We start from the raw sequence: 27,244 nt of genomic DNA on the forward strand, positions 1-27,244 counted from the left end.
GGTGGAGGGGTGGCACAGCTGCCCACCCGCAAGCGGATGGGTTGCCAATTAAGAGCCTTTAAACGCTTAAGCCAATTAAAGGTCCTTACAGGCTTTTTAGGCCCTCTTGTCAGAGGCTGACTGGAATTTTCCTGCGGCCTGCAGGCCGCCCGAGACATCAGGGACTAGGTCAGCTTCCTGGAATCAGCCTCCCAACGTCAGACCAGGGAGCCAACACTCCAGGGAGGCTTTGAGGCCCTCCCTGCCTGCCTGCCTAGCTAAACACTGCAGCCACAGGCCGCCCTTTGGAGGGATTCCCTCTCCACAACAGTGGCCTGGCTGCTGAGTCTATTTCTTATTTAAATGTTTATAAAGTTGTAGAGAGTGCAGCTCTATCTTGAAGTGCCCTCTTGTTTTCTTACCTGGAAAGGCAGCCTGCTGCTACTTTGGTGCTGGAGGGCCTCCTACTGGCTCTCCAGTTTCAAGAGCTCACCTGGCATCCTTAATTGGGCAGTGGGCCACTCTCTGGTCACTATTTGGCCAATTTGGGAAAAATCACTGCCAGGTAACTGTTCTCCACACAGTGCGGGGTTGTGACCCCCATTTGACCCTGACATTGGGGACCTGACCCAAAGGTGCCCTTAATGCTTTTTCATCCAACATTACCAGGATGGAACAAGGAGTCTGAGATAGACACCTGTCTTTCATGCAGCAATTCCTATGTAGTCTGTCCAAGGCAGTGCTGTACTGCCAGTTGAGTTGCCTTTCAACTGAGATATTAAAACTGCACCTCATCTGTCTGCTTGTAGAGGCATTAAAGATCCTAAGAAACAATCAGGGGGAAGTCTCTCCACTGGTTGCAGCCTTACCTAGCACAAAGGAAGATGGTTGTGGATTTTGGAAGCCAATCATCTCAGCCCCAGGTCATCACTGCAGGAGTTCCACAGGGTAGTGTCCTAGGCCCAACCATCTTCAGCTGCTTCATCAATGACCTTCCTTTCATCGTAATGTTAGAAATGAGGATGTTCGCTGATTGCACAATGTTCTGCACCATTCGCGACACCTCAGATACTGAAGCAGTCCATGTCTATATGCAGCAAGACCTGGACAACCTTCAGACTTGGACTGATAAATGGCATGTAACATTTGTGCCACACAAGTGCCAGGAAATGACCATCTGCAACAAGAGAGAATGCAACCATCTTCCCTTGACATTCCACATCCTGGGAGTTTCCATTGACCAGAAATTTAACTGGACCAGCTACATAAGTGCTGTGGCTACAAGAACAGGTCAGAGGCTAGGAATTCTGCAGTGACTAACTCGCTCCTGACTCTGCAAAGCCTGTCCACCATCTACAAGGCACAAGTCAGGAGTTTGATGGAATACTCTCCACTTGCCTGGATGAGTACAGCTCCAACAACGCTCAAGAAGCTTGACACCGTCCAGGACAAAGCAGCCTATTTGATTGACACTTCATCCGCCATCTTAAATATTCACTCCTTCCACCACCAATGCACGTGGTAGTAGTGTGTACCATCTTCAAGATGCACTGCAGCAGCTCACCAAGGCTCCTTCGATAGGGCCTTCCAAACCCGCGACCTCTATCACCTAGAAGGACAAAGGCAGCAGTTGCATGGGAACACCACCACATGCAGGTTCCCCTTCGAGCCACTCCCTATCCTGAATTGGAATTATATCACCATTCCTTCATTGTCACTGGGTCAAAATCCTGGAACTCCCTCCCTAATAGCACTGTAGGTGTACCTACACTACATGGACTGCAGCGGTTCAAGAAGGTAGATCACCACCACTTTCTCAAGGGCACTTAGGGATGGGCAATAAATGCTGGCCTAGCCAGTGACAACCACATCCCATGAAAGAATAAAAAAAAACTATTCTGAAGAGGAGGAGGGATCGATCTCTCTGTCCTGACCACCATTTCCCCCTAAACCAAAATCACCTAACAAAAAAAACCTTCCAGGAACACAAGAACAGGAGGAGGTCATTCTGACTCTCGAGCCTATTTCACCTTCAAGTTAGGTCATGGTTGACCCCATTTAAGTTGAAGTCTTTTCTTCCTATCCCTTGATACCTTTACCTAACAAAGCACTGTTCGATCTCAGCCCTGTAAATTTCATTTGACCTCTTATCCAACTACTACTTGGAAGAGAGAAAGTTCCAGATTTCCACCACCCTTTGTATGAAGAACTGCTTCCTGATTTTATTCCCAAATAGCCTAATGCAGATTTTAAAATGACGTTCCTGATCTGGACTTTATCACACCGGAGGAAATAGATTCTCACTCTCTCTACCCTATTGAACCCTTCAATTACTTTAAACACCTTGATTGGAACTCTCTGGCTGGAATTTTTCCATCTCCTTTGTCGTCGGGTGTGAGCGGACAATATGGTGAGAAGGCCAAAAATCAGGTTCAGGCCATTGTGAAACCAGTTTGCGATTGTCCACTCGACCCATCAATGGCAGGCTGCGTTTTCCGCCGGCAGGTGTCAGAAACGTAATTTTAATACATTTGCATATAATTATAATCCCTGCTCTCCAGAATCATCCCCCCTCCCATGCTGGACCATCCATGTTTCACAACTATTCACAAGTGGCGTGCACCTGGTGAGCTGCACTTCGCTCGGGACTTCGAGGTTTGTTGACCGAACTTGTTTCGGGCACCACTCGCGGTCATCAGCGCCAGGCTTCGCAGACAGCACCACATCACAGACAGGTCTCCACCTACCAGACCAACCGTAAGGCGGGGGTGGCTTTTCAATGGTTGCAGGGCTAGGGCTTGCTTGGGGAAGGGGGAGAAGTGGCCTCAGGCAAGGGAAGAGGCTGCAGGGCGAGGGCTGTACTGGGGAAGGGTGGTATCCCAGGGTGTGTGTGGGGGGCACATTTTGACCTGTGCAAGGCCTCAAGATGGTGAGGGCTGAAGAGGCAGTCTGGCAGAGGCCAGATGGAGATGTGAGGGTGTGTGTGAGAGAGTGAGTGATGTCCCTTGAGCTGGCAGTGAGAGAGATGGCCAGAGCGGGGGCAGAGGACATCACGGCGGGACTCCAGAAGGCATTCCAGTGATGGGTCACTGAAATCTTCTTGGCTTTCAGGGCCATTGGAGCAGTCCAGGGCTGCAAGTATTGAGAACTGTGTTCGCAGCTGTAGTTTAGTTATGGCACCCGGAGTAAGGAAACACTGGTAACAGCGTGGCAGGCGATTCAAGTCCGCCTGCCAGCGAGACAGCACGTTTCTTGTGGCTGCATAACTAATGAGGCAGGAAACAGATAATACAGCGTGAAAAGCCACTATTGTGGTCAGTGGGTAAAACATCCTTTTTTCCCTCTCGCTACCGCACTTTGTGCAAATCTGGGATGATTCTGACCTCTCTCTCTCTCTCTCTTCATGTACCGTGCCTTAAGAGGTCGTTGGTGACCATGGACCTCCATGTTAATCTTGCTCTGGAGGCGCGGATCCTCATTTTTGGTGGTACATTCATCCAGTTTGCGAGGGTCTTTAGAAAGATTGTTCTTTGTCTACCTTGATCTCTTTTACCATCGATCTTTCCCATCAGCATCAGACTTTCCAAATCACGATTTCTTGTTACATGCGGAAGAAATTCCAGCTGCCTCCTCCTGATCTCGGTCAGCAGAGTGTTTTTGGTCTCAGATTTTACTAGCACCTCTTCACTGGTAGTGTGACTTGTCCAGGATATCTTCATCATTCGCCACAAAAACCATAACTCTGCAGCCTCAATTCTTCTCTGCATTGCTTCGCTGATTAGAATGCCCTTGGTAAATACTCAATATTCAAGGAAATATAAGCTAAGTTTTTGCAACCTGGCCACAGAATTTAGCCATTTAAATGGCAGTATTGTACGGGTGAGTCTGCGCTGCACCCTCTCCATGGTCAGTGTATCCTTCCTGATGCTGAACAACCAGCTCTGAACACATTTCTGTTTGCGTTCAATTGACATTTGTATACATAATAATACCAGAAAATGAATCATCTGAAATGTTTTGGGCTATTTCTGAAATTGTAATGAATATAAAATGCCATATTGGACAAAGCGTAATTCATTTAAAAAAAAAACTTTCAGCTGGTTTATAATCTTTAAGATGTTTTACTGCAGTCAGTAGAGGAGTAGGGTTCACCTATCATTTTATTTCTTGGGCCAACATACCGCTCTTCCTGTTACAGTGTACACGTGAGGTACCCAGTATGGCTGCAGAAGTCTGAATATGACTAACTTGGCTTGGTAAGCTCTTATCTGTAACAAGGGTAACAATGACAGTGCCTCCACGCAGGTCAGATGGGTGGAAGTGCTGTAGGAACACATGGGGCAAAATGTTTGTTTCCCACAGGCGTGCACGCGCCTGACTCGATCGGGCATAAAATAGCACGCGATGAGGTCAGACAAGCGTCCCGACATCATCGCTCACACGCGCGATATTTGGTTCAGCGGGCATGTACGAGAGTCGGCAGCACATCCGCCGACAATTAAGAAGCCTTTTAAGGCCATTAATGTATTAATTAAGAATGATTTTTTTTTGCTGTCCATGCAACGTTGCAGTTGGTGGACGGGTGAATCGACCAGGCAGCCTTTGCATTTTTGAGGAAACCTCATCCACGGGCAGGATGAGGTTTCCGATAGCAATTTTTTAAAAATGAAGATATTTTGACAGAATTTTTATAATCCATATGTTCATGTGAGGGAGTCTGGTGTGGGGACATTATTTTTCAGAATTTCAAGATCTTTATTTTTGCATTTAAAATTCTTTAGCTGCCTTCAGGGAGCTTTCATTGCGCGCTCCCCCGCACCCACGCAGACATCAGCGCTTGTCCTCCTCCTGCCCCCGCCCTTTCAGCACGTGTTTCACACTCGCTGACCGTTAATTGGCCAGCCAACGTGAGATCGCAGGCGTCGGACTGTTTCCCAGCCACTCCCGATGGCCCAAAAATCCTGCCCATGGGGATGGAATTCATATAGTCACTAATTTCACTGAGAAAGTAGATGTGATCTTAAAGTAGTAAAATGCTGCCTTGTCACTAAAATTCAGCACCAGTAGATTGGGTCCCTCTCAAGGTAATGAACTGGGGCGATCTTAACCTTCTGATGAATGGGTGCAAATCTGCACCATTGTAGTCCAAGGCAGGGAGCTTCCAAACTCTCGGCAGTGAAGTAATTGTAGCTTTAAGGAATGTAGTGACTATAGCTTTAAGACTTATTGTATTGATTGTATCACGTGACAGTGTGAACGAATCAGCTCTTAAGTGTGCAGAACCTTAAAGTCGGAGTCCTCATTCTAGTTGTGGAGCTTGGTGGAAGCATGTAACTGCTGCTGTAGCCTGTAAATGAAGTTCCGTGTTTCTAATGAGAAACCTGTCTGGCAAATCGAGTGCATAACGGGCAGTTTGCAAACATGTTTTCCCCAAGAATGTCAGGAGCAACATAAATGGAAAATGTGCTGTCGGATTAGTTCCCAGAATCTCACTGTGTGTCGCCCTGGATGACTGAGGAGATTCAACAGTAGCATTAGCAGAGCGCTGACCTCTCTTTTGCCCTTTCAGATGGACAATGTGTGGCACAAGGGCAAAGAAATGAATGCATCCATAGCATTGTTCCACTTCCAAGAGAGAGAGATTTTCTGATTGTTATTCCTTTGTGGCTTTTGAACAGTTGGCTGGTAATTCTCAGGGGCCCTTGGCAGGTTTCTATCTTGTGCTAAGATAGTAAATCTCCTACCAGTTGACGGAGCAAATTATGATGAATCCCAACGCTTTAAAGCTTAACCAAATGCTGCAATCCTTTCACCTTGATACACCTAAACATAAACGGATTTAAGATATGACGGTTTTTGTAGGAACTGTTTATATTACTGGGACTGATTTTTAGGTGAGTGATACTGCTGGTTTCAAATTGAAATATTTGTAATACATTGAGAATGTTTGAGAGCCGTTGAAAGGAAGGCAGCTATATTAGAAAGATAGGAACATAGAGCAGTAGGCCTTTCAGCCCCTCTAGCCTCTTCCGCCATTTAACTAGATCATGGCTGATCATCTACCTCAATGTCACTTTACCATGTTATCCCCATATCTCTTGATGTCATTTATATCCAGCAATCTATTGATTTCTGTCTTGAACATGCTCAATGACTGAGCTTCCACAGCCCTTTGTGGTAGAGACTTCCAGATATATTATTATACAAATAGATAGCGTATGAGTCAACAGTTCTTTGTAACTACAGTAAATATTTGGATGTCTGAATTGAAGAGGGGATTACAGAAGGTTAAAAGTTTTTAAAATGTGCATTAGCATGAAGCTACGATCTCAAAACATTATCATTTTTGAAAACTTGCTTTAAATGTTTACTTTTCTTGTCCTTTATGCAATCTCCATAATTCATGTGAATCAAAGCAGTTCAAAATGATATAATAGACAAGGTCAACGAGGGAGCTGCACTGAATGACTCTTTCAGCCAAGTAGCAAACTTTAACTCCGTCACCGCTAACTTATACACTATCTTGGGCATCTATAAACTAAATTTTTGGGTCTGTGTGAATGTTGGCATAGCCTCAAATTAGGAAGAAAAAGATTAAAACTAACGACACTGCAGGAATATTTGGATGTCATCCAGCAGAGCGCTTTGATTTTGCTGGTAAGAACCTAACTGTTGAGGAATACCCATTAAAATGAGCCTAGTAATGAAGTTACAATAGATTCCATGGGTGGGGTATATTAGAAATTTCAACAGACAAAGGGGGGAGTGTTTTAACCTTTAAAAAAAAGGGTGTGTTTGGGTTGAGTGGGCAGTTGAAGTGTTAGAAACCTGAATTCCAACCTCAACTCACTTCCAAGCTGCCCAATCCCAGTTTCATTGGAGGCAGGACAGAGTGGGGGAGGGTGAAGGCAGCCAACCCACTAGTCAGAGATGGTTTGGCAATTTAAATATTATAATGAGGCTGCATGCCTTTTTTTTTGCACAACTTAAATTTAACTCTCAATAGTACAATTTCCCAAAACTTGGGAACTGGCAGCTACAAGGAGGGAAAGGACTGTTAAAACCAGAAGCTAAGTGCTTTCCCGTTTACCTGCTGGACTGAATGTAGCTGCCTCATCCCCACAGATGGACTCAACCTTTCCAATCTCCCACCTATCCATCCGTGAAGCCTCAGATTTTCTTCTCCCCCAACTCCCACGAGACTTCCAAGCTTTAAAACCACCTCATCTCTCTGAGACCTTTGATGTCTGATCCACCACCTTCCCAGAGGCCTGTGATACCTCGGGTCTCCAACTGCCTCCCCAGCCCTCCCAACTTTTAAATGAGCTTGTCTCAATTGAACATTTATCGAGAGGTGATGGATAGAAGGATTGTGACATTTTTACTGTGATGACATGATGCGCAATTAATGTTATGATATATTTTGTTGCAAGTTGCAGCATTGTTTTGTGTACTCGTAAGGGAAGAAAGGTTTAGTCATATTTTAGTGACTTTGTTTAAATTTTGTATTTACAACAATCAGTTGCATTCAGCTAATGTTTCTCGCTTAGACAATGCTTTACAAAGGAGAAAACATCACTGGTTCTGAAATCCCCTCCAAGTCACTCACCACCCTGACTTAGAAATAAGTCAATGTTCCTCCATCATCGTTGGATCAATATCCAAGCATTCCCCAACTAGCAGCACCATGAGAGAACAGTCACTGTAAGAACTGCAGGAGTTCAAGTAGAAGGACCACCAACAACCCTGAAGAAGCTCTGAAGAAGAGTCATACGGACTCGAAATGTTAACTCTGTTTTTATTTTTCCACAGATGCTATTAGACCTGCTGAGTTTTTCCAGCATTTTCTGTTTTTGCACCAACAACCCTGTCAGAGCAACCGGAGATGGCAATAAATGTGGTCTTCCTGCCTCCTAGAACAGATCTTGAAGGAACAAAACTGTGCAAAAGATCATTTTTGATCTGTATTGTGTAGGGAAACTCCCATGTTTGTTTTATCAAAATAGCCTTCCATAGAAATGAATGGGGATAAGTTTGGTTTAATGTGTTTGTAGTACAGAGCCATACAGCTAGGAATAGATTACTGAAATCACCCAGTTTTGTGCTGTGATGATCTCAGGAAGAACAAAATGTCCGCAGAGACCGGAAAGGTTGGCCTCTGCCAGCGCAGCTGTTTCTGTCTTAGGTCCTCTTTCACCTCTACAATGTTTGGAGCGGTTTTTCAGAAGACACGTACAAAACCGTGGCTACTTTGCATCAATATAAAATGAACCTCATAAATATGTGAAACAAGCATGTTTCTGAGATCCAAACCTGCATTTTAAAAATTGGGTTGGTTTAAAGTGAACCTCAACAAAGTCCATAACAACAGTAAGTCACCTGAGATCCACTTTGATTGTGGTAGCAGCAGGGCTGTTTGAGGGGAGTTGGAGTTTACTGATGATTGCTATATTTTTAGCTGCTTTTCTGCTACAATGGACTGTACCTTTAGAAAGCCAAGCCACTGCTTTCTCCGATGACAACTTGTGAGACCCAATGAGAAAATCTGTTTTTGTTTAACATTGCTGTAACTAAGAGGCCCGATAACTTGCTGCTCCAGGTTGCTATAAACCAGGTATGAAAGTGCATGTGAAGGGAATAAAAGCCTTCTGTTCAAAGTGCTATCCTCTCCTCCAGCTCCGGCTGTGGGAATAAAAATACGAAATAAGCACTTTGACTTGTAACTTAGCACAAGTTGGTATTGTGAAAGCAAAAAAACTACGGATGCTGGAAATCCAAAACAAAAACAAAAATACCTGGAAAAACTCAGCAGGTCTGGCAGCATCTGCGGAGAGGAACACAGATAACGTTTTGAGTCCGAATGACCCTTCAACAGAACTAAGTAAAAATAGAAAAGAGGTGAAATATAACCTGCTGAGTTTTTCCAGGTATTTTTGTTTTTGTTTTGGATTTCCAGCATCCGCAGTTTTTTGCTTTTATCTTAGTGTTTAATTGACTGCCACTCCTCTTCAAGGAATGCCTACCTTGAAGAAGTATTGCTCTTCTCTCCATCAGGATTTTCGTATCTCTCTTTTGCCTTGTTCTCCACCTATCACTGGCCCTCTATCCAGCTCTGCCCCCCCGCACCCCCCTCTTAAACCAGCTTATATTTCACCTCTTTTCTATTTTTACTTAGTTCTGTTGAAGGGTCATTCGGACTCGAAACGTTAACTGTGTTCCTCTCCGCAGATGCTGCCAGACCTGCTGAGTTTTTCCAGGTATTTTTGTTTTTGTTTTGGTACTGTGAAGTTTTGGAGCTCCTGTCCACTCCTTTCCGGTGACATCAGTTCCATCCCGGAGAAACTTCATTTATTGCACATGGGTCATAAATCCCAGCCTGAACTGGGAACCTACCTGAAACCGCAATTGCCAGAAAAAAACGCTAAAGACGGATGCAGCAACAAACTCTGCCACTGGTATGGTGGCTGTCATCACCTCCTAGACTAGGGCAACATTGCAGCACCCACCAAGGTGACTGGAACCGCAACAAGTGACATTGCCAAGTGTGCAGTAGCCGGGGAAGAACCTACCTTCGGGAAGATAAGGTATGAATGAGGATTAACGCCTGCATTGCAGAATATCACAAAGAGGATTTCAGGCATGCAGCTCCCACTTTAATAAAAAAAAAAATCTTGAGGGTGTGTGTACCTTGAAATCCAAACACACATTCATTGGCCATCACAGAGCTGCGCACCGAGTGCTGGAGACATGTTTCCCCCTGCTTCCTATCAATGCATCATCAATGGACATATTCCATGGATAATCCACAGACTGGATTTTCTTTCTGGGTTTAGGAAACAGAAGTCAGGACTGTTTCTGGGTCCTAACTGTAGAGTAAAGGGTTAACTTTAGAAGCATAAACACAGCAAAAAAGGAACCAGCCCCTGGAGAGGAACAGTCACTCATTGGGATTTTCACAGGGGCACCCCATTAACTGGCATGGAGACAGGTTCTCTGTTCAAGTAAGGGCAGTATCAGGCTCCTAGAAGCTGGAGGGACAATCAGTGGCCTTTCAGCATGAGAGGAGCGGCAGACTGTAATGGATGGTGAGGGTGTTTCAACATGGAGGTGCTCTCCCTCCAACTACTTAAAATCTTTTTAAAAATAGTTACAACATCCAGACCAGTGCATGATGGGGTGGGATGGGGATGGGCAGGAGTGGAATCCCTCTTATAGGGCCAACCTGTGGCTTCTCCTGCATCTGGGAAGGGAGGGAGGGCCTCGTGACCTCCCGGGAATGCTGGTTTCCGTAATCTGCTGCCAGATGCCCGCCTTTAGGTACCTAACCTGGCCCCATGCCCCTGCAGGAAACTGGGGACTGGCTGGAAAATCCTAGTGGATAGCCATGCCAGCCCTGAACCCACCTCAACAAAAGTGCCTGATGTTGAATGTCAGCAGCATCGGTATTTTTGGGCCCCACCCCAACTCCTTTCCCACCCCTGGCGGGGCCTGAAAATTCAGACCATTGTTTCACCCCCATTCATTCCTTATTTCTACTGCTATATACAGCACATGTTCCTTATTCACATACAATCCCAATTACCAGTTTTGTCGATTTTCCAACCAGAAATGCTGGTTCTGCTAGTTACAGAAAGTGAAACGAGGGACCAAGGAATCAGCATGGAATCTCGTTCACCGGATTTCTGCTGGCTCTCACGGCTAGGCTCTTAAACCAGCCTAAAGTGCACTTGTGCAAATTTTGTGCAGGATCGTAATTTAAATATTGGCTATTGTTGCTGCAATGCTTAGGAGCACCACAGCATTCCACCATTTTCTCATGGGGAATGTGCTGTGTGTTCAGCCCAACAATATAAACAGACCATGAACATTAAACTCCTTGTGAATTCAGCAGATAAATTCACAAAGGCACAGCTGATAAATACAGTGCATCTTTTATTTAAATCATTACTTACCAAAAATATTCTATTTCATAATTATGTTTGATGTAATAATTGTGACTATGTTGGATAGTGAAAACTTCAAACTCAAGTACTTGGTGTGAATTGTCTACAGTACTTCCTATCCTTGTTCTGTATGTTTGAGTTTGAAGAGTAAGCCATACATTAAAGGGTGTAGTGCCTGTATTTTATGATTAGCTTTTTTTTTCCAGCAATAACCTGGGATACGAAATCCAAACAAGATACCATCTTCAATTCAGATTTGATGTTCAATCTGATGCCTCCCATGGGAATGGTTTAAATAAGTGTTTGCAGGCTCAAAAAAATGACAGTCCATAAATCATAATTCAAGAAAACTTTTTTAACTTTTAACCATCAATATAGTTGAAAAGTGAGCCACTGAGTTACAATCTACCAATTTCTTAGATGTACTGTTGATCTTATTTCAATTTTAAGTATCTCCTTGACTAATCTTATTACACTTATTTTGGTTTCTGTTTCTCAGTAACAGTACTGCTGTTCAGTAAGTACTGTTTGTAATTTTCTTATTCCCAAGATGCAGCCCTCAGTCATGAGTTCAGTCATTTATAGCAGTTTCTGTTCAGGGTTACATAAACCAGACTTTCACAAGGCTCATATATCGCATCTATAGATGTTAATAAATAGGATTTTATTAATATGACATCATAGCAGTTGGCTGCCATAGTGAATTGAGATCTGTGGTGTATGTCCTTCTCAGTGGGATGATTTCATGGGTTTATTCCCTCAAGTACAGAAAGAAAGAAAGAAGGAAAACAATAAGGAAGGAAAGAAGGAAAGACTTACATTTATATCATACTTTTCACAACCACTGGACATCTCAAAACGCCTGACAGCCAGTGAAGCTTTGTTTTTTGAAGTGTAGTCACTATTGTAATGTGGGAAAGGCGGCAGCCAATTTGCACACAGCAAGCTCCCACAAACAGCGATGTGCTAATTACCATGTAACCTGTATTTTCGTGTTGTTGATTGAGGAATAGGTATTGGCCAGCACATCAGGGATGGCTCCCCTGCTCTTCTTCCAAATAATGCAATGGGATCTTTTATATCCGCCTGATAGAGCAGGCAGGGCCCCACTTTAACGTCTCACCCGAAAGAAGATATAGAGAAGATTATGGGGTGATTGACTTAAGATAACTAAAGAAATTGTTAAGTTAGATATCGAGAGTCTATTTTCTCTGGTGGGGAGGAATCCAGAACAAGGAAGCATTACCTTAACATTAGAGCTAGTTCACTCAGGAGCAAGTACCTCTTCACACAAAGAAAAGTGGAAATCTGGAACACTCTGCTCCCAGAAAGCTGTTGAGGCACGGGGTCAGTTGAAAATGTCAAAGCTGGGATTGATAGATTTTTGTTAGGCAAGGGCATTAAGGTGGTTGGTAATTGGAGTTAAAATATAATTCGGTTATGATCTAATTTAATGGTGGCTGAGGTGTTGAATGCTCTACTTCTGTGGCTATGTTCTTATAGTAGAGGGAATACTATGTGATACCAAGTATATTCACTTTTTATTTCTGAAGATTAAGGAATGGATAAGGATTTAACATGAGTGATTCTACAATTTGGCACTCATAGACTGTGCATTTCTGGAAATTACATCATGCTTTGTCCTCATTAACATATCTTTCATTTCTATACATACACACAAAGGCCACAATTATTTGTTTTCAGAGGGAAAGCCACATTTTTGGGCAGCTAGGCCCTATGAACATTGTCAAGTGACTCCGTGTAACGTAAGATAAGACACTGCCCTTAGTGTTCAGTTTATTTTTATTCCCAGCATCATGTTAGAAAAGATCCTTCCTCACAAGAGGCTAATGTGCTTTCTTAAGCTGCCTTAAATCATCCTTACCTCACAGTTTGTTTGGTTTCTGTCCATTTTCTACTGATCACCTTTCAAAAAGGTTTCTCAGTATAATTTCTTCCAAATATTGTCGTAAATGTCCAAAAGGTTTTCACTGAACTGCTGGTTACAAATCTTAAGGGGCAGAATCGTCCCAGATTTGCACTAAGTGCAGTAGCGGGTGAGTAAAACGACATTTTACCCGCCATTGCGGCTGGCGGGTATTCACACCGTATTGTCCCAAACCCTCCATTTTAGTTATGCATTCCCGGGAAACACACCGTTTCGATGGCGAATGGCTCTCATTTGCCCGCCACGCCATCACCTCGCCACTTCATCACGCCAGATGCCACATTTAAAGTACGGCCATGCGCACACATCTCAGTGTTTCAGCCCATGACTAGTGCAGGGAAGATGTCCACGAAAGGCAAAAAGACGGCAGCCCCCAGGTTTAGTGACATGCCACTGGAATGCCTTTTGGACATCGTGCAAGCCTGCTGCAACGTCCTCTATCCCCGCTCTGGCCGCACGGTGGGCAGCGGCATCACCAATCAGACTTGGGAGGTGGTGGCAGTGGTGATCAGTGCCAATGCTGCACAGAAGGGGTTGGCCATCCAATGCAGATAGAGGATGAATGATCTCGTCTGTGCAGCCAGACTCATCACTCTAAACTCTCACACTCAAGCCTATCACACATTCATTGGCATCTCACTCACTGCTAGCTCAAGGGACATCACCGCCCCTTCTCACACACACATCCTCACATGTCCATCCGGCCTCATCTCCACTAGAGACTTCCTCCTCAGCCCTCACCATCTTGAGGCCACTTGTATAGATCAACATGTGCCCCCACACACATCCTGGGTTACCCATCTTCCCCAATACAGCCCTACCCCTGTAGCTGTTGGATAGTCACCCACATGTGGCTGATCTGGTAGGCAGAGACCTGTCTGTGATCCCCCTAAGAGTGATGTGGTTCTGCCGGTGAAGCCAGGCGCTGATGACTGCGAGTGCTGACAGAAGCAAGGTAGGCAAACAAACCTTGAAGTCCTAACTGAAGTGCAACCCGCCAGGCGCACGTCTCTTATGTGCTGTTGTGAAATGCATTGATGTGTTTTCCCACTGACGTGGGTGGACGATCCAGCAGGGGGGACAATTCTGGTGGGCTGGCCTAATAATGATATGCTGACGTATTACAATGAGGTTCCTGATGTCTGATGGCGGAGAACGATGGCAGGCTGACCTCTCTATCGTGAACTGGTTTCGCGCCATTGTGAAACCAATCGCGCCATATTGTCCGCTCACGCCAGCGAACATGCCTGACTCTGGTGGGCACGGAAAATCCTGGCCCTTGTTTCAGGTATCTGATGACAAGTTATGACAGATTGCTGGATATATTTGGCATTTGGTGTACGTGTGCATATCCTGAGAAGGCTAAAATATATGTTTCAACAGGGAATCAATAAGTTGTGGGGTGTCCAAATCAGGTTCCAATCACCTCTTGAACCCTGGTCCAGACCAATTGGTAATGTATCTGCCTGACCCTGTTAATGGGAAGTAAGAAGCAATGGAAATAAATAGCACAATATGGCATAAATTTATGAATCATCCTGCATCCTCTGTTGCATCCCTATTCCAGCTTCTGCAACCTCGGAGGTTCTGAGTTCCAGGTAGTTGTTCCCAGTTATGACCATCTGATTTCCCTCATCAGCAGCAGTTAACATGGAGCTCTTAGCATGCTCTTTGCTCTTAGTATGACCACCTAACCTCAGTGATTCTGTGCCCAGCAATCAGCACTAAAATGGAATACCGCAGTTATATCATTCCCTCCGAGGTCTCCTTTAATCTATTGCTTTCGTTGGATGCTGCATGTATCATCTATATCATTCACACCTACCCCATGTAAGAAAGGACTTGCAATTGTTTATCCTTTTCTCATGTCCACAGAACGTTCCACCTAATTTGCATGCAATAAATTACACTTGAAGTACAGTCACTGTTGTCATGTAAGCAATTTTGTTTTTTGTATCTATTTGTGCACCCCTATGTGTAGAGGAATGTTTTGACCACTGTATATCTAGCTGTACAGTAATCATGTGGACTAAAATAGGTATTTATAGCCAAATAATTTTGAATAGAAAGCCAAACCAAGTGTGAACATGCACTCATCTATCAGCGCTATGTTATGGCCCTCGTCAGGAATTTTTTTAAGTAATGAGAAGGATTTCGTCTCTCAGTTTCCGCACCGACCCACCCCCACCCCCACCCCCCCACACACACACCTGACAGGACTGGCCAATGTAATATAAAAGCAAAAAACTGCGGATGCTGGAAATCCAAAACAAAAACAAAAATACCTGGAAAAACTCGGCAGGTCTGGCAGCATCTGCGGAGAGGGACACAGTTAACGTTTCGAGTCCGAATGACCCTTCAACAGAACTAAGTAAAAATAGCAGCTTAGTTCTGTTGAAAGGTCATTCGGACTCGAAACGTTAACTGTGTCCCTCTCCGCAGATGCTGCCAGACCTGCCGAGTTTTTCCAGGACTGGCCAATGTATTGCCTAAGGAAAGTCAGAATGCAAGGGTAAGTGACATTTGTACAACACTTCAAACATCACTCAAATGGATGTAAAGCACTTTAGGGCACGCTGAAGTAATGAAAGGAACTATATACCCATACTGTATACCTATACAGACAAATTAATTCATCCTTTATGTGAATTTGAGCCTCCTATTTCATATATTAGCTACTGGATATTACTAAAAAGACATCTGCTCTAGGTTTAATATGGCTCGTCTTCAACATGTTAATGAAAACAAAATACTGATGTTAAATGATCAAATACAGAGGTAAAATAGCAGATGGTATAGTTTTAAAATATTAGATAATTAAGCTTTTTACATTGCTGGAATATGTACATTTATTGCATGGAAACATGAAAAGTGCAGTGCATTCCTGTGGGAATGAATGCTCAATGATATACTTCATAATTTACCACAGACAACACATAACAGTCATAGCATTGTTCGTATTGTGCATCATTTGGATTTAATAGTTAGAAGTATCCTACTGGTACATATAAGGGTAAATTCACTGATCCTGTTGAGAACCATGCTCAAAGACAGTGTGAGAATTGGTGCTACGCTGTTGGAATGCTTTCTGCACCCTCCTTCAAACTTGGTTCATCAGTGGGAATGAGGGATTAGTGTATTTACCCTATAGACTCATGCGGTGCTTTCTCACAAATGTTTGGAAGTAAAAATTAAAAACCAGGTAACTAGTCAATAGGATGAAACGTAGGCCTGAATTTTTCGGTTGTCGGGCTCGCGTGATAGGCGGGGCCGGGAGCAGACGGGAAATGAGCCAACGGCCGCGATCGGCCCCCCGGCCACAGTTTCACGCTGGCTGGCCGTTAATTAAACCCGCACTGAAATGCTCAGCGCTGCTGGGGTAGGGGGGCGAGAAGAGGGCGGGCACCAATGTAACCGAGGGTGCAGGTGAGCACTTCGAGAGAGCGCCAGACAGCCGCCCTGGGGACCTGCAGACCAGCACAGACTAAAGGACGCGACGGAAATGCTGCAAGATATGTCCGTGCAGCACAATCAAGCGCCTGAAAGCACACCACATAAATAACACAGTATCCAGTTCTCTCATTTTATTTTATTTCTCCACGGGGAGATTTCATCCCGCCCTGAATCGAGACTTGAGCAAAAATGTGAACGCCGCCTGAGAGAATGGCCCATCCGTCAACCGTAAATGTGGACGAGCCACGTAAAATCGCATCGTTAATGGGCTTAATTGCCCACTAATTGTCAGCAGGCCCGCTTGCCGAGCAAAACAGCACGTGAGGGCGACATCATCTCGCGCTATTTCACGTTCGTTCAGGTCGGGAGCCCGCCCGGGGAACGTAAAATTCTGGCCGCAAAGAATATTGCGGTAGATATTATCACTTGCTCCAAATTTCCAAGTTGCTGCCACATTGGGCTGATGTAGTGGCGATGTTGCTGAACTGGTAATCAATCCAGGGGCCCAGGCTAATGCCCTGGAGACGTGGGTTTAAATCCCACCACGGCAGCTAATGGAATTTAAATTCAATTAATATTTTTTTTTAAATCTGGAATTGAAAGGTGATGGTAACCATTAAATTTATCATTGATTGTTGTAAAAACCTATTTGGTTTACTAATGCCCTTTAGGGAAGGAAATCTGCTGTCCTTACCTGATCTGGCCTACATGTGACTCCAGACCCACAGCAATGCGTTTTGCTCTTAACTGCTGTCAAGGGCAATTAGGGATGGGTGACAAATGCTGGCCTTGCCAGCGACGCCCACATCCCATCAACTAATTTTTAAAATGTTCAATGTTTCTCATTGAAGCACTTCAGGGAAATGGATTTATGTTGACTCAGCCCACGGCTGAGTTTATGTCCAATCATTGGCAGCTGCTAAATGTTTAGTATTTTAGTATTCACTGTCCAGAGTGAAATGCTTGAAGCTGAATTGATCAGCAATTGGCTAAGACTTACCAAGACCGATCCTCAGGACCTGGACAGTTTTGCTGTTTCTCTAATTGGGCAACATTCCCCAGTAAAATGATGCACCACATGTGTTAGTTCTGCAGATCACTTTTTCCACTCACTGCAAAGGGCAGAACAACACATTGTGCGGAACAAAAGAAAAATAACATTTTTGTGTCGTTTCAAATGGAATAAGATTCATTTGCTTCAATCTAAAGACCCACATTCTCAAGTAACTTTTTAAATCTCTGGGGAACAGAAAATTCCTACTTACAGCTGCATAATAAGACCATAAGACATAGGAGCAGAAATTAGGCCATTCGGCCCATCGAGTCTGCTCTGCTATTCAATCATGGCTGATAAGGTTCTCAACCCCATTCTCCCGCCTTCTCCCCGTAACCTTTGATCCCCTTACCAATCAAGAACCTATCTATCTCGGTCTTAAATACACTCAGTGACCTGGCCTCCACAGCCTTCTGTGGCAATGAATTCCATAGATTCACCACTCTCTGGCTAAAGAAGTTTCTCCTCATCTCTGTTCTAAAAGGTCTTCCCTTTAATCTGAGGCTGTGCCCTCGGCTCCTAGTCTCTCCTACTAATGGAAACATCTTCCCCATGTCCACTCTCTCCAGGCCAACTTATAATATTCCTTCATCCCTCAGTCTTCCGAAGCCAGGTGGCCCAATGGATATTTTTGAAGACTGAAGTCCCTTGTACCAATTTGAAATTGTATACACTTTATTTTTATGGGACTGTCTCCGCAACGGAATTTTTTGCTCTCATGGGATGTGGGTATCGTTGGCAAGGCTAACATTCATTGCTCAACCCTAATTGCCCGTCAGTAGATGGTGGTGAGCCGCTGCCTTGAACCGCTGCAGCCCACCTGTTGCAGGTGCACCCACAGTGCTGATGGAAGGGAGTTCCAAGATATTGACCCAGTGACGATGAAGGAACGGTGATATATTTCCAAGTCAGGATGGTGTGTGGCTTGGAGGGAAGCTTCCGGGTGGTGGTGTTCCCATGTGTTTGCTGCCCTTTTCCTTCTAGTGATAGAGGTCGCGCGTTTTGAAGGAACTGTCAAAGGAGCATTGGTCAGTTGCTGCATTGCATCTTGTATTTCGTGCACACTGTTGCCACGGTGCGTCAGTGGTGAGGGGGGGAATGTTTAAGTTGGTGGATGAGATATCGATCAGATGGACTACTTTGGTCCTGGATGGTGTCAAACTTCTTGAAACACTCCAACAACATGTTGGAGACACGCTCATCCAGGCACTCCTACCTTGTGCCTTGTAGATGGACAGGCTTCGAGGATTCAGGAGGTGAGTTACTCACCTCAAAATTCCCAGCCTCTGACCTGATCTTGTAGCCACAGTATTTATATGGCTGGTCCAGTTCAGTTTCTGGTCAATGGTAACCCCCAGGATGTTGATACTGGATGATTCAGCAATCGTAATGCCATTGTATGTCAAGGGGAGGTAGATTCCCTCTTGTTGGAGGTGGTCATTGCCTGGCACTTGTGTGACGTGAATATTAATAGCAGTTGACAAAATAAATTAACAAAAGAACAGCTGCTTATGTTAACCATTCAATGGAACAATTTCACAAGTCATAAGAAAGCGACTGTGAAGCCGTAAAATTCTGCACACACACTCACTATCTCTCAGTCTTCCACACCGTTCAAGTATTGCTGCTGCTCTAAACTGGAACCAAATGCACGTCTGATGGTTTTGGCACTCGATCAAATCAGGTTTTTGAAATCCTGCTGTAGTTTATCTAATAATGTACATTTCACACTAAAATAATATCTGCCCTTTGTCACAATATTTTTCCAGCACTGTAGCAAAATATTTAATATTTTGTACATTGAGTTATAAAGATGACAAGTCTGTATTTTTAATAAAATAGCTGCATTTTTGTTTAATTCCTTCCGTGGGCTGATTTGACAGGATTATCATTCTTATTTCTTTAATTTTAATTGTGGTCATATTACAAATAATAATTAGGCATAAGAAGAGCATAAGAATTAGGAGTAGGAGTGGACTATTTGGCACCCCGAGCCTGCGCCAACATTCAATAAGATCATGGCTGAACTGATTGTAGCCTCAACTCCATGTTCCCACCTAGCCCTGTACCCTCGATAACTTTTGACTCCCTTGTTAGTCAAGAATCTATCTTAAAATATTAAATGACCCTACCTCCACCGCTTTCTGGGGAAGAGAGTTCCACAGACTCTCAACACTCTGAGAAAAAAATTTCTCCTCATCTGTCTTAAATGGGAGACCCCTTATTTTTAAATTGTGTCCCCTAGTTCGAATCTCTCCCAGAAGAGGATCCTTTCAGCATCCACTCTGCCAAGTCTTCTCAGGATCTGATATATTTCAATAAGATCACCTCTCATTCTTCTAAATCCCAGTGGATACAGGCCCAGCCTGTCCAACCTTTCCTCATAAGGTAGCCTCCCTATCCTAGTTATCAGCCAAGTGAACCTTCCGTGAACTGCTTCTAATGCATCTTTATCCCTTCTTAAATAAGAAGACCAAAACTGTGCACAGTACTCTGGAGGAAGAATTTTCTCCCTGTCGGGGCCGGGGGGCTTGTTGTGCGAGAGTGGGCGTGCCTGCAGCCATTCGGCGCCCGCAATCAGATGGGCACCGCCATTTTATATGGGTGGGACAATTAGGACCCGCCCAGCGTGACGCGCACCCAGAAGTGCTGAGCGCTCCCTGTGTGAGCGGAGGGAGGGGGGGTGGAATGGTTGCCTGAGTCGGGCCTGAGAAAGAGCGCAGAAATCTCCCTGAGGCACAGAGCTAACACAGGGAGATCAGTTTAAGTTTTTAAAATTTTAATAAAGGAAAAACAAAATTTTTAGGACATGTCCTCTCGTGAAACTGTCACATGAGCTGGGACATGTCTATGAATTTTATTTTAAAATTTTTCCGTGGATGAGCTTCCATGAAAAATGCAAAGGCCACCTGGGCTCTTCGTCTGCCCCCCCCCCCACCGCCAACCTGAAGGTTGGATGGGCAGCTCAGTTTATTGTTTTAATTAATAGTTAACTGGCCTTAATAGGCCTTTGGCAGTTCGGCGGGCACGCAGCCGACTCAGGTGTACGCCCGCCGAACTGAAAATCTGAAAGATGCGCGGTGACGTCGGGACGCACGCCCGATGTCACCACGCGTAATTTTATGCCAAAGATTCTGCCCCAGATGTAGTTTCATCAATGCCCTTTACAACTGTAGCAAAACGTCCTTATTTTATATTCCATTCCCCTGACAATAAACAACAACATTCCATTTGCCTTCCTAATCATATGGAGTACCTGCATACTATTCTTCTGTGATTTGGGTACCAAGACACCCAGATCCCTCTGTACCTCAGAGTTCTGCAATTTCACTCTATTTAAATAATAGCCTGCTTTTCTATTCTTTCTGCCAAAGTGGACAAGTTCACATTTTCTCTCATTATTCTGCCCACTCACTTAACATATCTATATCCCTTTGCAGGCTTCTTACCGTCCCCTTCATAACTTTCCTACCTATGTTTGTATCATCAGCAAATGTGGCAACCTTACATTCAGTCCCTTCACCCAAGTCATTGATATAAATTGTAAATAGCTGAGGCCTCAGCACTGATCCCTGTGGCTCTCCACTCGTCACATCTTGCCAACCAGAAAATGACCCATTTTTGATGTATTCTCTGTTTCCTGTTAGCTAACCAATCCTCTATCCGTGCAAATATATTACCTCCATGCCATGAGCTCTTATTTTGCGTAGTAACCTTTGTTGTGGTACCTTGTCCGATGCCTTCTGGCAATCCAAGTACACCACATCCAGGTTTCCTTCTATCTAGTACCTTGTAATATTGCTTGTTACTTCCTCAAAGAACTCCAATAAATTAGTCAAACATGATCTCCCTTTCACAAAACCATGTTGACTCTGCCTGAATTGCACTGTGATTCTCTAAGTGCCCTGCTATATCCTTGATAATGGAATCGAGCATTTTCCTTATGGCAGATGTTAAGCTGTGTTCTGGTTATTTTTTGGAGTTTTTCGGAGATATTCGTGCAAATAGATGCCAATTGCAACAGTGTGGATTTTTTGCTTTTTCTAACTTCAGACCAACATTTACAGTGCAGCTTTCTACTTGCTCCTTAACAATATTCATTGTAAGCAGTGAGTTTTTTGTGGAGAATTGTTAATCACCGAAGCTGTTGATGTCCTTAGAACATTTTTAGCTACAAAAGTAGCCTGATGTGCAACTATGGAATCTGATTCTGCCTGGGATTGCAATGATTAATTTTTGTCTCAGTTATATCTCTGTATGTCATGGAATGGACGGTTGCATATGCAAAGCTAATGCACTTTATAACTGGTTCTAATTTTGCTTTACACTTAAACATACAAAAACACACAGATTAGATCCCTAAACATAAACAGAAATAAAATGAAAGTAAGAAAGTAAAGTATTTATGAATGATTAATTTGCACTGTGATTGAAAACCCTCTGAAGACCAGCATCTCTTTCCTTTTGCTAATCAAAATTTCATCCTGTCTCGGTTGCCTATATTTTATGGTTTTGTCTTGCTCTCTCAACCTCTCACCTTACACCAGAACTAATCACCCACTGTTACTAATTTCCTAACACTTCTTGATCCTTTGCTGCACGCTTGCTCTCCCTCAGCAACCCCTTCCTTTCTCGCTCCCTTCTCTCTCTCTCTGGGCAGGATTTTCTGGCCCCGACACTGGTGGACATTAGCGTGGATGGGATGGGAAAATTTGGAGAGCTGTTGACTTTTAACAGCTCTCCAAATTTTCCCATCCTGTCCTAACTGATGCCTGTCAGAGCCAGAAAATCCCACCCTTTATCTTTCTCTCTCTCACGCTCTCTCTCTCTTCCCCTCTCCCTCCTTTGCAACTCCTTTACCAGTTTCACCATGCTCTTTTTCATTCTGGCGTCATTGGTGTCTTTGCTCATTTGTTGTCGCCCTGGTTCGATCTTAAAAGATTTTTGATTCTCTCATCACTTGATCTGTCATTGCCTGTTCTTCTTCAGTCTTCCTCTGAAACATAGGAACAAAGGATTTAGGAGCAGGAGTAGGCCATTCAGCCCTTTGACCTGCTCCGTGATTCGATAGGATCGTGGTTGATTTGGTTGTGGTCTCAACTCCACTGTCAAGAAAACAATAAATTGTAATATTTTTGGTCTGATAATATCACTCTCATTTTTCTTATGTACTAGAATATATTAATTGAAGTAAGAGCCAGAGTGACAGCAAGAGTCTAAAACCAACAGTAAGAAGTGGTTTTGATGTTAATGAACCAAGAGGGACTTCAGAGTCTTACATAAAGCAATAACAGGAATAGTTTTGAATTGAGTTGCTTTAGTTCAAAGGGGGTATATGTAGGTTGTAAAAAGGTGTAAGTAAATAAGGTAAAGATAGGGTAAGTTTATTTTTTTTAAAGCTAGTAGTTAAAGTAAAGAAGAGTCTAATCAAGTCTGAGAAGAAAGCATTTCTAAAGACACTGGCTGAGACAATAGAGAGATCAAAGGGAAGGAACACATTAAAGGAAATACTGAAGCCTATGTGAGGGTGTAGCTGTTTAGATCACCCAGAAGACAGCAGGATAGCTGGTCAGACCTCCCAGGAGACAGTGTGAACAAGGCCAGGCTGGGAGAGCCAGGTGCTGCCAGCCTCAGAGGACACTCCAAGGAAAAGCACGGTGTGGTAAAAATGACTGGAATTCTATAGATTTTAAAATCCTATAAGGATAGTGGCTGAAAAGGGAAAGGTTAGCTCTGAGGGTAGTTAAGTTAAGATCTGGTGGAACTGTTTTAAAGTACTGTTTACTGTGTGAAGCCACTCTTGTGTTTAAGTGTAATTGTGTTTTTTTTTTGCTTTATTCTTTTAATAAATGTTTACTCTACTATAAAATCATCATAAGTAGTCGGGGCGTCATTTCCGGATTTTAGAACCTCTCCTCATGCTATACAAATTGCAAAATCCATTTTGGCAGCTGTTTCAAGTTTCCCTTTGGGATTTGGGCAGCTCAGCATTTACCATCAGCCGTGCCATAACACCACTTTGCCATCAACCCCCATTACCCTTGACTCCCTTGTCTATCAAAAATCTATCTAACTCAGCCTTGAATAAATTCAATGACCCAGCCTCCACTGCTTTCTAGGGAAGACAATCCCACAGACTAATGACCCTTTGGGGAAAAAAATTCTCCATCCTATTCTTAAACTGTGTCACCTAGTTCTAGTCTCCCCCACATGAGAAAACATTCTCCCTGTCAAGTCCCCTCAGGATCTTATATGTTTCAGTAAAATCACCTCTTATTCTTCTAAACTTCAACGGGTATAAGTCCAACCTGATTTTATTTTCTCTATGTGCATCTTTGTTGGTATCTAATCGTAATCTGAGCAGCTGCCTAGCATCTGGTGGGCAGTTCCACACAGGTATAAAGATATACTCCACTCAATTATGTTGGTGCATTCACAAAGGAAATTTGCACAAGTTATTGTTGTAATTCATACCTGGGCTATAAATACTGTTTAAATACATTATGTTGCCAAGTGTGACACTAGATTTATTTTTTGATAAATCACTGTCCACAGCTCTGAATCATACATGAATATCATAAAGATATTTAGTTAATACTTAAAATTATTTAAAACTGATTTCAAAATAAAGCTGTATATCTGAGTCCTAAAGTCAATACTGTGAAGGGCAACGAGGTTGATCACTAGTACCAGAGGACTCAACTGTATGAAGAAGTTAGAAAAACTGACTCTCTCGACTTCAGTGTAGGTCAATGAGAGAAATCATCACAGGAATATATGGTGCTAAATGGAACATGAAATCCTGAGAAGTGTTTCAAGTTAGATTGCAACTGAGACACAGAGTGACAGAGGTATAAATGATAAAATTCAATTCAGGACATGTCAGGAAGCAGAAAGAATGACTAAACCCTGGCAATGAAAACGGTAGCAGATTGTTAAGGCAAAAAACTCAATTAATTTGAGAGGCAGGTGGATGCTGTGAGAGGAAGAGTTTGAAGGATGTGCTAGATAAGTGGAATGGTATGGGAAATAGTGATTGGTAGTTTCTTTGGAAAGGTATGCTAGTTTGACAAAATGACTTGAGAAGGGAGAGATTGGATATTTCTGTGGATGAATGCGCTAGCTAGGCTGAGTGATGTAGAAGGTGTAGGTTTCTATGGAAAGGTGTGCGAGTTGTGTCAAATTTTGTGTGCGATAAGGAGATGAGGTAAATATATGGAAGGTTTTGTGTTTATTAGGTCAAATTCTGTGGGATAGGGAGATTCCTTTGGGAAGGATGTGCTAGGTAGCTTGAATGGTCTCCCTCATCTGGACTTATGTTTGTGATTTTGCAGGATACTGCTGCTTGATTCTGCAAGACTTCAGATCAAAAATGTCACAAGCCAGGACGCTGGTCTTTATGCATGTGTAGTAACCAATGAACTTGGAACAGACATTGAAACCTCATTACTATTGTATTCAGGTATGTTAAATTTATATTTGAGTAAATTGAAATTCTAACTTAAAAATCATTTTCTGGAGTTATAGAACAAAAAACTCTACATTTTTTTCCAAATAATCAAAAGAGATTGTTGATTCTATTTATTAAATCAGCACAGAATTTACATATGCTATTTCCTGGACTGCTTGATCAAAATATCATTTAATTTTATTTTTGCCATTTCTCAATGAGGAAGCAGGCCACCGTGTGTGACCCTGAAATTGTAAACTTGCTTTTTATTTTACCAATAAGGGTGTTAACAAAAATATTTTCCTAATCAACCCGAGTTATATTTTCTGAATAGTTTAGAATATGTTTTAATTTTGGGAATTGTACAACCAATTGGTTTAGATAGAGCATCTCCCAAAACTCTTTCCAGAGAAACGAAGAATAGAAGATTGGTATAGGAATCAAACCAATATCCAATATTAGAGAAATTCCCACATCTGGTTGTGAAGAAGTCACTGAGACTAGGATGCTTTGGTAGAGACTGTTAATTGCAGAGTTTACTTATAATTAACCAATTAATACCCAACACCTGTTAACCTTATTTCCTTAAACTACTGGGCATTTAATGTTCATTAACAGAACCTATTAGACACAAACATCCAAGACATAAAATGTGAGGAGGGCTTTGACAGGAGTAAGGTAGCTTAATGATACTGTTCCAGAATGCCTTGTAGCCAAAAATGGAATATAGGGTGTGACAGGATGCCCATGCCCCAGTGGAAAGGTTGGTAGAAAGCCTGCCTGTGCTTGGCCAGCTCATTCCACAGCCAATTGAAGGCTGCTGGGTCTTTAATTGGCTTGAGGTGGGACTTCTGCTCCCGTCAGAGCTGCTGGCCAATCAGATGGCCATCAGCTCTTTTGTCTCGGCAGTGCCACCAGGAGCAGTGGCCACCACTGGGACTGCAGGCAGTCCCTAAAGGTGAAAACATGGAACTTGGGCTTACAGGCTAGGCTGGCAGACCCTGGTCGGGTGTGGGGTGGGGGGGGGACACCCGGATTGACAGGGCAAGGGAGAGGAGAAATGCGGGAACGGGTGAAATACTTTGGGGGGTGGGGGGCGCCTCCAATGGGAACAGTGTGCCCAAAACAGAAGGCAGCTTTCCCCTCCCCCACTGCCCCCTGCCGGCCACAAGGCTCACCAGGTTTTAGTGGACAGGCAGGACATCTGGTGCCAGCCTCCCTGTTGTAAGTAAACTCTCAGCAATAGTGCAGGGAGGCTCTTAAGTCACAGGGGTGGTGGATAAGTGTCAGGCACAGTGCCCAATTTTACACTCTCCACTTCTTGCCTGCCAACCCATCCCCCAGGGGAGCATAAAATTCTGCCCAAAGAGTGAAAAAGGTTGCAAAGGAGGCCTGAATCATAAGAGTGGAACATAGGACTGAGTGAGATTACAGATCTCGAGTACGAAATACAAGAGTGTGAAGAAATTTGTAGATGAGGACAAGGATTTTGAAATTGATGCATGAGCAGATAGGGAACCTGTGAAGGTTGGCAAGGACAGACCAGCCTTCACTAGCTTCCAATACACCCACAAAACAACTGAAAGTCGTTGTAATATGCCTATAAGAGATAGTAGCACAACATCACTAGAATGAAAGTGTGCCATGTGATCCAGTTTTTGTTTCTCTGTTGCTTGTGAGTAGAGCCCAGCACAGCTCTGCTGCTGATGTCTTCAGAGTTTTCCTGTGCAGTCAGCACGCTGCTTTCTCAACACAACCAAAGCTTCGACTTTGTTGTGGTCTGACCAAAACATCAAGGATCACCTTATGACATGTAGCATGATCTAAGGCTGTCCACTGGTATTTAATCTTGCTGCTACACTGCTTGACCACCGCTAAACACTACTACATTGTGTTTTTATAATGATGTATAGCCACCAATCACTCCTCCTAAGGGATAGGATAAACACATTGTGGTTTCATTTATTAAGACGAGGCAAATGGGAAAAATTATACAAAGGGACATTGTATTTTTTTAGAATAAGCATTATTGAAAGTTTCTATTCATTCCGTCATTAAATGTCCTGACAGATCGACATGTAGCTCTGATGAAATAAAATTACAGTAAATACCAGCGTACAAGCATTTACTACGGGGGAATGGGACTTAGTGCATAGGACAGGATTGGAAAGGATGCAATTCATAAAGGGCAGGGCACAGCATGCCATCAAGTGGAACTTTGGAATAATGAAATGGCAAAGGCATGGATAAATGTTTCAATAGGGGTGGGGAGTGATGAAATGAGCTACCCTGTTGATGGAAAGAATACATAGCGTTGTACTTGCAGTGCCCTATGTAAACAAGTGTATAGTAATCTTGGCTTAAAACCTAAGCATGGCTTGTTATAACAGTCATGGCAGCAAAGTGTTTTCCCACTG

General features: G+C 43.5%; 1 protein-coding gene across 2 annotated transcripts in view; it reads left to right on the plus strand.

Moving 5' to 3' along the window:
* The window catches only part of adamtsl3 (ADAMTS-like 3), a 601,993-nt gene that overhangs the window by 520,996 nt on the left and 53,753 nt on the right, over positions 1-27,244 (plus strand). For both annotated transcript variants that reach the window (XM_078530447.1, XM_078530448.1), the window contains exon 22: positions 24,712-24,839. In XM_078530447.1, the coding sequence (XP_078386573.1) occupies positions 24,712-24,839 (128 nt within the window). The remainder of the gene's footprint in view (positions 1-24,711; positions 24,840-27,244) is intronic.

Source organism: Cetorhinus maximus, chromosome 26, assembly GCF_964194155.1.
Source record: "Cetorhinus maximus chromosome 26, sCetMax3.hap1.1, whole genome shotgun sequence".
NCBI lineage: Eukaryota > Metazoa > Chordata > Chondrichthyes > Lamniformes > Cetorhinidae > Cetorhinus > Cetorhinus maximus.